Raw genomic sequence first — 12,394 nt, 5'->3', positions numbered from 1 at the left:
TCCTTCAGCTTCTCATTTTGGAGACTTGTTCCACCATGCTGTGATGTAACCTGTGATCGACCTTCTACACCCAGTCCTTCACTTCCCAGGCACTTCATAACGTCAGCTTCTATTTTTTTTAATTTCTACTTTACTAATCTTTTCTACAGTCCCTCTTTGTGATATTATTTTTTATTGTGAAATTTTCCATATCTGGATACCTTTGCTTGTATTTCTCTTTGAATATCTTTGCCTTTTTGTATTGATTAATTTGGCCTTCGACTTTGCATAGATATTGCACCTTATCAAATCTCTTTCTTTGCCGTGTCCAGATTTCTTTTTTATACTTTTAAAAATCTCTAGGTTTTGTTGTTTATATTTTCGCACTTCCTCAGATGCCTCTTTTTCCAAACAGATCAAAGTTTCTTTGTCTATATACTGTGTTTCACAAATCGGTTGTATTAATAAACACAAATTTTTATTTGAAGCTTCCGATAGTTTCTCTTGTGGAAGTATTTTTCTTTCCTCTAATTTCTCTCTTAATCTTTTTGTATATCTTGTGTCAGTCCTCAGAGTGGATGATCTCATTGAAACCAAGGGGTACTGACAGTTTGACCTTTGAAGGTCTTTTTCATTATATTGTCTTATCTTTTGGACTTCATGGAGTTTCTGCAATTTTTGAAGGGCACATAGATAAGGTTCTGAAACCTCACCCTAAGTACTCAGCCATGTACATTGATGATGTGATATCTTATTCAGAACCAAACAGAGATAAGGTCTAAGTCCAAAGTGGGAAACCAAATCCAGAATTCCACCTTATTCTGAAGACTGGGAGTTAGATTTAGTCAAAGAACAGGCTGTGCTGGACCCTTTATGACATGCAATACTACTGCAAATGCTGACAAAATTAGGCTTTATATGACAGAAGCCAGACACTCAAGGTATTTAATTAGGAGATGAGTTATCAGACCCCAAACAGACAAAATAGAAACCATCAAGAATGGTCATGCAGTATGAAACAACAAGAGAAAGCATGTTCAGGAATAGCAGGCTACTATAGAAAGTTTATACCAAACTTTGCTACCATTAGCTTTTCTCTGTCAGACTTTACGAAAGGTAAGGCCTCATCAAGATAAAATGGACACAGCAGTACATGAGGTGTTTAACCAACTGAAAACAAGTTTGTGTTCACAACTGATCTTAGTTGCTCCTGACTTAGACAAAGTCTTTGTTTTATACATTGATGCATCTCTAAGGCTGGGATAGTAGCTGCGTTATCACAGGAAGTAGCCAATGAGAAACACTCAGTTTGCTACTTAAGCAGGAAGTTGAGTAAGGCAGAGACAAAGATTTCACCATAGAAAATGAATGTTTGACTATTAAGTGGACATTAACTTCCCTACAATATTACTTAAGGGATGCAGCTTCACCCTGGTAACTGACTATTTACAAATGGAAGTCAACACCAAATTATACATTCCATTGTTTTACATAAGACAGACAAGTAACACTTAGATATGGAAGGGTTATGACAGTCTCATAACCCATTCCTGTTTGGGGAGAACCAAGTTTTTTTTTTTTTTTGCTGGGAGGAGGGTCACTGTAACACAGTCACTATTTTACTTATTTAAAAGTCCTTATGTAATACATACGTGGTGCTGAAATCCTGTAATAGTAAGCCACGCTGCTCGTATACTATGTAATACAGTAATAAAATGAAGCAGAAGGAATTTACATGTGGATTTTCCAAAAGTCTAAGATTTGTAGACTTAACAGTCAAAGGCAGCTTATTCTGACCTGCAACATAAAAAAAGGGACTGCACGAACTTGAGTGTGTAAATATTCTGTCTCTCTCTCTATCATCAACCCCCTTTTTTCCCCATTTCTACATGGGGTTGGGGTGTCGTGCCAACTGTTGCCATCTCTCTTTATTCATTGCCAGTCTCCTACCTTCTTCAACCCTCATGCCTGACTGTTGTAAGTCCTCTCTCACACAATCCATCCACCTCTTTGCTTGATGCCCTTGTTTCCTTTTGCCTTCTTCCTGTCTGTCCCAAATTTTCTTCAGCAGATTGTCTTCTGCTTTTCTGCACATATGCCTGAACCACCATAATTTGTTCTCTTTGACCTTTTCTGCAACTGGAGTTATTTTGGTTCTGCTCTTATGCCCTTATTTCTATATCTTTCCCACAGTGTGCATCCTACCACCCATCTCAGGCTCTCCGTCTCCATTATCTGTACATTTCTCATTTGCTCTGCATTTACTGCCCAGGTTTCTGTACCATACAGTAGTACTGGTCACACACTGTTTTGTACTCCTTACTTTTCAGCTTTTTTGGCATTTTTCTGTCATACCCTACCCCTGACATTGTGCCAGTTGGCTGCAGCCCCTCTGATTCTAGCTTTGACTTCCTCATTCAGACTTCCCTTCTCCTAATCAACCCCTTCCAGATACCTGAAGCTATTAACTTGCTCCCCTCTTCTCCCTTCTATCTCATTTGTTAGCTTCTTCTGATTTTCCCCATTTGCTGCCATTACAACTGTCTTATCTATTCTCAGTTTCATCCCATGTGCCTTCAGTTTTGCATTCCATTACCATATTCTTTGCTGAAGTTCTTGCTCAGAGAATGCCTGTAATGCCACATTGTCTGCAAACAACAACCTTGTTGATCTATCCCCTCTGACCTGTTTGCTAATGTAGTCTATCACCAGTATGAACAGCAGTGAGCTCAGAGCTGAACCCTGATGCATACCCACTCCCACTCAGACCCCTCTTTGAGGACAAACACTGTTCATACTAGAGTCATTGAGTCCTTGTACATAGCCTGCATTATTTCAACCAATGGTTCTGGGACTTCAAACCACCAGATGACTGTCCAAATCAGCTTTCTACAGGAACTTGTCATATGCTTTCTCCATGTTCATAGGTAGGTACTAGGCTATTGGCCCTAGGGCCTATATAAGCCTAGCCAAAGGTACCCTGGCTTTCGCCACCCAAGAAAATTATTTTCCTGTGCCACTGTCAAGCAGAGCCACAGAAGTGTTCCCTGGGGTGAATTTCCCATCTCCCATCCAATCATCAAGATCGAGGAATACCCAGATGGACTCTTTCTTCAGTATCTGCCTTACTGCAAACATTGGGTTAGTTGCGTTGCATCCTGATTTGAATCTGAACTGCTCATTTCCCAACTTACTTTCTACCACTTTACATCAGATAGAAACTATATGAATATATATAATCTATATCTATGTCCATATATACAGTATATGTATTTAAATGTGTGCATGAGGGTGCATGTGTGTCTGTGTGTGCGCATGTGTGTGTGCGTGCAGGCTCACGTGTGTCTATGTGTGCGCACATGCACATCTGTGTCTGTCTTTGTGTGTGCACGTCTGTGAGTGCACTTGTGTGTCTGTGTGTGTTCATCCATGTGCCTTCACAGAAACATATGCCGTCTGCATGATTCATGGCAAGAGCTATGATCAGAAAGAATCATGGACATGCCTGATATGATTCAGATGCATAGTATGCATGTTGCATATCCCATGTTTTTTCTGTGACAATATGCCCATGTATACATTGATGGTTCACACTGATATACAGACTGTGTGGTTCTATACATCTGACATTGGTGCATGCCTGTGGTGACACAGTCTCACATGCCTTTGGTAAAATGGAATTAACAAGTGCCATGTGCATGTCTCACGATATCTGTCTTGCAGGCATGTGTGTCACTTCCTTCTTATAGAACAGTGGTATATGCTACATCAGGGAAAATACCCTGTATCAGCCATCTATGCCACACTGCAGCATATGATGTGTACGCATGGGTATATCTTTCACATAACACATACACATTTGTCAGACTGAAATGCCTTACCTTCATTATACTTAATCATTGTTTTATATATAGTATTATATCCACTGATTATTTGCATATTCTGTGCTTTTTTGCATATTATATAGTGGCCTCTAATATTTGGGAATGCATATATGCCCCATGGTGAAGCTCATGGCAAGTTATTTGAGCAGCCCAGCCACCCATGTAATTAATAAATAAATACAAAATCATTACCCTCACGGCTGATGCATTGCACTGCAGTGCACTAGCAAATGACATTACCAGCAGCTGCTGACATGACAGCCTGGCAGTTATATGTATCTCATACTTTCTGTGCTGCTGCCCATATACTCTAGCTTTACCAGCAACCAGACAAGATATGTATAATGTACTGCTTCATTCCTAGCAGTACCAGCATTAACTAAGGCTGCACAAGCAGGCATCAGTCTACCATGCTATATAACTCAAATTTGCAGACAAAAAAGAAGAAAAAAACTCTGTAGATGTATCAAGTTGCTTGCAACAGCTGTAGTAATGCATTGTTGCTGGCTGTCCCCTTCAATGACTGGTGTTTGGAAGATTACAGCTACAGGCACTATACCTCACAACAATATTGTTGCTGTGTATATCTCCTGGATGTATCTACCACTACCAGTTGTGACACTGTGTAATGCTACATGTGTGTGCTGTGGTAGAGTGTATCCCAATGGTAAGGCTGTGCCAGATACCACAACTGATTCAAACATATAAATGAGGCTGATAATGTCTCCCTAACAGCAAGAGTGCCACGAACGCTTGAAGGGCAGCTATGCAACATTTTAATCATGTGCCACTACATCCAGTATAATGTCGCTGTGTTCACTGCTGTCTTACTTGACTGTCACACTGCTATAGCCAAGTATTCTTCTGTATAGTGCTGTATTCAATACAGTGCTGTCAGTGCAAAGATATCTTCTAGTAGTAGATTCACTAATCACTTGAACATACATGTGCTCTGCTTTCAATGTGCTGTTCACTGTACTCACGTCACCTAAAACCTAGCATTTTTTTGGACTTGTTTTTGCTTATTGCAAAGATTAATGCTAGTATCTCCTTGAAAGCCAAAGCCTTAGTTGCGATAATGATGGTACTAAAATGCAGAAAGTGTTTCTGTAGATGTGTATGCATGGGTGTGTGAATGCATTCTCAACTGTAACCACTTCATTTAGATAAATGTATTTATAAACTGAGTAGCACACCAGTAAAGAAATCAACAACTGTGACTTAGACCAGTAAATACAAAAATCAAAGCCCCCACCCCATTCTGACACACCTTAGCAAAAAGGGAAAGTAAAAAACAAACAATTGCCAAAAGGAGAAAAACGACATTTACAAAAAACACACACACACACACACTCGTGCAAAACACAACCAACATCACGTGTTTGTGTGTGTCTTATACATATCTGTATATCAGGCTATGTGTTGTTAATCAGCTGCTCAGTCATGGGATTGTAGCTAAAATAAAAATAAATACATAAATAAATAAACAGTAGTGCCATGCAGAAGAAGGCAGACTGACAATCCAGTAGGCAGATGACCTCCAGTGGTGGGATGGGAGTTCATTTGCTGTGTAGCATATGAAGGGGGTCCTATTCATGAGCCTGCAACTTGTTAGGGGGCAGATGACTTTGTGTTGCTGTGATTCCCACATTCATAATGATGCAGCACTAGTATCCTCTGTGGATAATGCTGTTCCCCTAACCCAGTTCCCAAACAGACCTACAATCCATATCTAGAACAACTGCAGGTCATGTGATGAGGATCCAGGCAAGCAATGACTGCTGTTCAGAGTCAAGAGAAAATTGGGGCTACGGTGGAGACAAATGTCACAGTCAGTCCAGCAGTATATAGAAGGATGTTAAAAGGAATTCTGCAGCATAGGCTGAATACAGTGCAGCTGCCCCTGTGTAAGAGAGGTGAGTGTTACTGCTGAAGAACCTCTTTAAGACTTACTTCTCACTACATGGAGCCAGTCATGAAGGGGCACCCCTTTCAAGTTGTATAACCAGAGCAGCTTCTTTGATAGTGTATCTTGCTGTATTGGTGACTGGGATTAATTAGCAAATAGCTGAAAGGAATGGGCTGCCTGCCCAGCTGGGGCATTTGTTTATATCAGTACGTTATATCTGTGCACAAACTTGCACATTGCAAAAACGTGCCTCTTGCCTAATTCCTATTCAGGGCTTCTGCAAGTTATAAATGTACTTGCATTTTAGATGGATGTTTATATTTTTTTGGCTTCTACTCAGTCAGGGGGTTAAAAATGGAAACCAATCTACATTTTTCTTGCGTTTTAGAAAAATGCCAAAAATCCAAATAAGGAGAATGACTGAGAACTGAAGATTCCTTTTGTAAACTCAGTCCAAGTCATTCCTAAGATTGGCTGTAAGCAAATGATCTGTGATTGTGGGTGTCTCTAAGGGATGTAGGCAAAACATTCTGCAATGTCTTTTAACAGTTCAAAGCTTGCTTAAACTGCCTACGTGTTTATACTCCCTCTAAAAGGCTCTCCTTCTCTGTCTCAGCCTTTCCCTTGCATTCCTTCATCTCCCTGTCTGGTACGCAAACGCTGCATTTTCATTACAGTGTGTGGCTGGGCTCTTGCACACATTACAGGTACTTGTGTTCTGGTGTTTTGCTACGTGCAGGTGTCAGGTGTTAAAGCAGCCATGGAAGCCATCAAGAAGAAGATGCAGACACTGAAGATGGAGAAGGAGGCAGCCCTTGATCAAGCTGAGCAGGCAGAAGCAGGACAAAGGGCAGCAGAGGAGAGGTGCAAAGAGGTGAGGTTGTGCAGTTGTTACTTATTCCTCAGACTGATTTATATTTGCATTTTTTTAGATAAGAAATTCAAAACAAAAGTATTACCCATGCACAGCAAGGTGTTCCCATACAAAAGGGTGTGGTACTCACAGTTCCAGCTCATAACCCTCATATACATACCATGTTTGAAAAAAAAACACCTTTCTACAGATGATGTCTGCTTGGCAGAGGAGATTTTAGTGGGCAAGAGATAAGAGTGTTGCCTCTGTCATACAAGTGGGTAGGACTGTTTTTTTTTTATGTTTTAACCTTAGAGAATATTACAGTTGGTATAATTATTTAAACTGTAGATGTCTGTATATTATTTTTGAAGATTGTAATTTTCTAAAATATTGCTGTAATACTTTGGAGCATTTCTCCCTGGGCCTCTGCTGAAAATGGGCACCTGCCCAGTCGGACTTTCCCAGTAATCAAATGCCAATAAATAAATTCATTAAAATTAACTATAAAGCAAAACAACGTCAACATATTAAAACAAGAAATGTGTGCAAGACTGTGCCAGCAGCTATAAAGGCATAGAAGAATTATATATTTTGAGGCCTTTTTCTCCTATCTGTCAAGTTCACTGCACCACCATGTATAGCAAAATATTTTCAAATGTACAATGCATGCTGCTACATGATTTTGTCATGCTTTTTTCTGGTCTGAATGGATAGTTTCACACATTTGTCTCCTACAAAGCGAGCATTATAAACACTTCAAGGCTGAAAATAAACCAGAATGATAAAGAACATGAGACCAAGAGAACAAATCTCATTGATTTGGATACTGTGAAAATGAGGGTTCAGTACTGTCTCTGAATCTGTATCATTCCATCTGGAAAGACAATGATTCAGTAAATACTTTAACTCTTTATACACCATATTGGAGACTGAAGGAGATGTTAAAATGATCTTATCAATGTAAGGACATACCAAAGTTTCACAAACTGCATAAAAGAGATTCTATTTACATAACTATAAGCAAGCTCTGGGAGTTATGCAAAACCCCAGTAATTTAAGATCTTTTACTTACAAAAGTGAGTAAATTCAGAGGGTTGAAGACCACCCGCTAAACTTTATGTACATGTTTTATATAGTTTCAGTAGATTTTTTGATAAAGTATCCCATATTAAAAAATACTGAAAAATGCATTTTGACATATTCTCCAGGCAACAGCAAGTTCATGTGCAATTCTATGATTTTTTTTCTTTGCATTAGTGCGTTTTGCTTTTTTTATTTCTGCCTGTGCTGCCCTACCATATCCCTTCAATCCTGGCCAAGAGGATGAATTTCTTCCAGTTCCACTATCAGCTGCATGCATCAAGACAAGATGTTCTCAACAATGTTTGCCATGCTTAATTATTTTGTATCTTACCTCCAATGCCATAAATAAATTAAAGGTGGAGTAGCCCCCGATTCATGTATGGATACGGGTCCACTTCTTAATTTTGAAATCTCAAAATCCTGATCATCAGAATCCCAACGTCTGGATGTTCGAAATTTTGAAATCTCATAGTTATACAACTGAGATCACCCAACAGTTCGGAACAGTAACTTTACAGTTCTCTTCACTGTAATACAATCTTAGAATTGGTATATTTAAGTAACAGGGGGGCTGAGGAGCTTGATCCCCTCTAGCAACGTAATGTCTAACTTTTTGCTTTAGTTTTGTTTTTTTTTGTTTTTTTTTGCATTTTGAGATTTCAAAATGTTGAAAATCTAAACGTCGGGATTCTGATGTTCGAAATTTTGACTTTTTGAAATTACATAGTAGACCCATGGATACACCTGGCTTTAAACTTCTACACTACCTAGAGAGAGGGTATAAAAATTGTCTTACAGCCTTTCATGCATCTGATTTTGAAAGTACAAGAATCCACTCAGCAGCACAGCCTTACCTTAAACAGAGAGTTTAAGTGTTTCCTGCCCCTCCCATCAGTGTTCTGGTTATATGATGTACCATTAAGATATGATAGGCATATAAAACAACCTAAGAGTCGGGTGTGGGGGTGGAACAAAGGTATATGAAAAGGGCATCTGCTTTTTGGTAACCAAAAACTATGTATAGAGGTGGGGGTCTCACTGAATGGAGAAATAGATTATTCCTTTTAACTTGTTAAATCAGCAGGAACAATTAACAGAACTATCCTTAAAATAGCCAAAGCATTTTACATGCTAGTTGTGAGAAAGGCTGAGGCATAGCATTGATTTTTACCTAACCTGTATATACTCTCTGTCACTGCAGCCTACGTTGTCCCATTACCAAACATTCAAGGATATAAATGCAGCGCTGTTTATTAGAAGCAGATTTGTTTTTTAATTGCAGTTGTAAATATTATAAATAATATGCAATTATTTGACTTAAGCATTACAGTTAATTCCATTTTTCGTACTAAGTTTGAATCTAATAATTTCTCAGACCTGTTTCCAGCATTTCTGTACATCATACATAACTTATAGTAAATTAACTTATTTTTCAGAACAATAAACCCCTGTGCCATGTGTCCATTATACATTGCAAATACACAGACTTGAGTGACTTTTTCAGAACCATCATTCCTTGTATTATAACAAAATGTTTGTGCCATGTGCCTTGCCTTGACCTGAGCTTGAGAAAGGTCTGTCTGGATTTAGCAACTCTACCCTGGTTATTTATTTATTTATGCAGCCATTCATTCATTTTGGTAACCAAGGTAGAGCATTGATCCAAGTGGACCTATTGCAGTTTCAGCTCAAAGAAATACAACTGACAGTAGACAAGCAAGTTAACAATAAGTATTATGAATAGAGAGAAAATATGTGAAGATAGCAATAAATCAATAATACTACTACTAATAAAGTGCAACATGCAAGGGACAATAGGAAGGGATGGTTAGAGTAAGGAGGGAAAAAGAAAGAGTTAAATAGTGAAGGGACAGAGCACAAAGTATAAATGATAACAAAAGTAAGGTAACGACACATGGAAAGTAACTATATACAATATATACAATGTAGAAGAGATGGTCACATTAGTGCAGGGAAATAATGTCACATTAGCGCAGGGAAATAATGTCACATATTAGTGCAGGGAAATAATGTCACATTAGCGCAGGGAAATAATGTCACATATTAGTGCAGGGAAATAATGTCACATTAGTGCAGGGAAATAATGTCACATTAGCGCAGGGAAATAATGTCACATATTAGTGCAGGGAAATAATGTCACATTAGTGCAGGGAAATAATGTCACATATTAGTGCAGGGAAATAATGTCACATATTAGTGCAGGGAAATAATGTCACATTAGTGCAGGGAAATAATGTCACATTAGCGCAGGGAAATAATGTCACATATTAGTGCAGGGAAATAATGTCACATTAGTGCAGGGAAATAATGTCACATTAGCGCAGGGAAATAATGTCACATATTAGTGCAGGGAAATAATGTCACATTAGCGCAGGGAAATAATGTCACATATTAGTGCAGGGAAATAATGTCACATATTAGTGCAGGGAAATAATGTCACATATTAGTGCAGGGAAATAATGTCACATATTAGTGCAGGGAAATAATGTCACATATTAGTGCAGGGAAATAATGTCACATATTAGTGCAGGGAAATAATGTCACATTAGTGCAGGGAAATAACATCACATTAGCGCAGGGAAATAATCACGGTGAGCTGCCTGTCGGGTGCTAGGATCCGACACATAACGCAAGCACTCAGGTCACTCCAAAGCTAATACAAATATGACTCAGTCATTGTACATGCTGGTGTGAATGACCTGAGATGTACCTCCCTGGACTACATGAAAAGAGACATAGAGGAGCTCTCTGATCATGTAGCCCAGGCTGGTATGACCCTGACCTTGAGCAGCATCTTACCCTCACCTAGAATGATGCCACAGTACAAAGACAAAATGATTGATTTTAACAATTGGCTAAAATTTTGGTGTCATTCAAAGGGGATCCAGTGTCTGTCAGCCTGGGATGACATGCTCGACAAGCCACGTTGCTTCGCTAGGGACGGCTTGCACCTGTCACCACTGGGCTTTCGGATATTGGCAAAGGCTCTTGCCACCCCATAGTGCCTTTTTAGGCAAGGCTCAAAAGTCAAACCCACCCCCATAGACAGCACAAGGAACAAGAAACTAAGGGTAATGCTGCTAAACGCCAGAAGTCTTAACCTCAAGATACACGCACTCGAAGCTCTCCTCAGTATGGAGAACATCGATATCTGTGCAGTGACAGAAACCTGGTTCAAGGCTCCAGAGAGCACCCCAGCACTACCAGGCTATACCTCATATCATGCTTTTCGGCCCCAAAACCCAGACTGAACCACAAAAGGAGGGGGAGTTTCCATATTTATCAAGGATATCCACACCTCCAGGTTAGTGGCATTGCACGAAGTATCGGAGACCATCCATGTGCAACTAACAGTGGGCAAGACTTCTTTTCAGTTTATAGCATCCTACAGACCACCCCTCTCAAAGTCAGGAATCCCACTCGGCTTTCCTGAAAACATTGAAGAACATGAAGATCTCTCCGAACACCATTATATTGGGTGACTTCAACTACCCAAACATTGACTGGGAGCACTACTCAAGCCCCAGCACCTTAGCCCAAAGACTCAAATGCTATGGAACAACTAGTCACCACTCCCACAAGAGGGGACAACATACTAGACCTGATCATTACCAACATGGGGACTCTATGCTCCACACCAGAAGTATATCCCTCATTGGTAAGATCAGACCATAAATTAATTTCACTGGATGTCCACATCCCGACCCCACCCCCTGCCCAGAAAACCACAGTGAAAAACTTTTCAAAAGTGAACTTCTCACTTCTCAAAACCAAAGTGGAATCCTTCAAGGCCCCAGGGCCAGTGGAAACTACAGCCCAAACTGCAGAATCCTATATAAATGCATTCTACGGACATCTCCAGGAATGCATGGATCATGCTATCCCAAACAAAACCAAGACCCAATCATCCAAAGGCAGGCGTCCAGTCTGGTGGACCCCTGCCATAAATAAACTGTACAACAGAAGGAGGAAGCTACTACATGATAGAGCAAAATCCCTAATAGGGAAGGCATCTCTGATCAGTACTAGCAATAAATTACGATCCCTCATAAAATCCTCCAAGGCCAGCTTCGAGAGAAAAATTGCACAGGACACCAAAGACAATCATAAGGCTTTTTTCAGTTATGTTAGAAACCTGGGATGCAACTCCCAGACTTGTTCTGAGTTGATTCTAAATGACAAAAAATACACTGAACTCACAGACATCGCCAATATCCTGGCAGACAGGTTCAGTGCAAACTTCTCCACCCCCCCCCCCAAAAGAGCAAGTATCTATCCCGGCAGAGGGCTGCCTCCCAAACATCTCAGATGCTCAGGTGAAGGCTGCCCTCTCCAAAGCAAAAAACACTGCTTCCATGGCACCAGATGGCGTCCCAGGTTGCGTCCTACATGAACTACAAGAGGAACTAATCCCTCAAATAAAACAGCTATACAATCTCAGCCTCACTACAGGATATGTACCCACAGAATGCCGTACAGCAACAGTGGTCCCACTCCACAAAGGTGGAGCCTCTACGGACCCTGGAAACTATCGCCCCATAAGCCTGACTAGCTTAGTCTGCAAGGCTATGGAGAGGATCATCATGGAGCTCATAAACAAAGACATTGGGGACCTACAGACACTAGATCCTACCCAGTTCGGCTTTGTCAAGGGCAGATCCT

At 40.1% G+C, this 12,394-nt stretch overlaps 1 protein-coding gene across 1 annotated transcript in view; it reads left to right on the top strand.

The window, feature by feature from the left end:
- The first annotated feature begins 6,343 nt into the window (after positions 1-6,343).
- LOC122817652 (tropomyosin alpha-4 chain) overlaps positions 6,344-12,394 on the top strand; it is a 540,823-nt gene continuing 534,772 nt past the window's right edge. The window contains exon 1 of the mRNA XM_044090713.1: positions 6,344-6,646. Coding sequence (XP_043946648.1) covers positions 6,533-6,646 — 114 coding nt within the window. The 5' untranslated portion in view covers positions 6,344-6,532. The remainder of the gene's footprint in view (positions 6,647-12,394) is intronic.

This window comes from Protopterus annectens, chromosome 13.part0, assembly GCF_019279795.1.
Source record: "Protopterus annectens isolate FY-2018-M chromosome 13.part0, PAN1.0, whole genome shotgun sequence".
Lineage (NCBI taxonomy): Eukaryota > Metazoa > Chordata > Ceratodontiformes > Protopteridae > Protopterus > Protopterus annectens.
The sequence above is the reverse complement of the archived record's forward strand: the minus strand, read 5'-3'. Positions and strand labels throughout refer to the sequence as shown.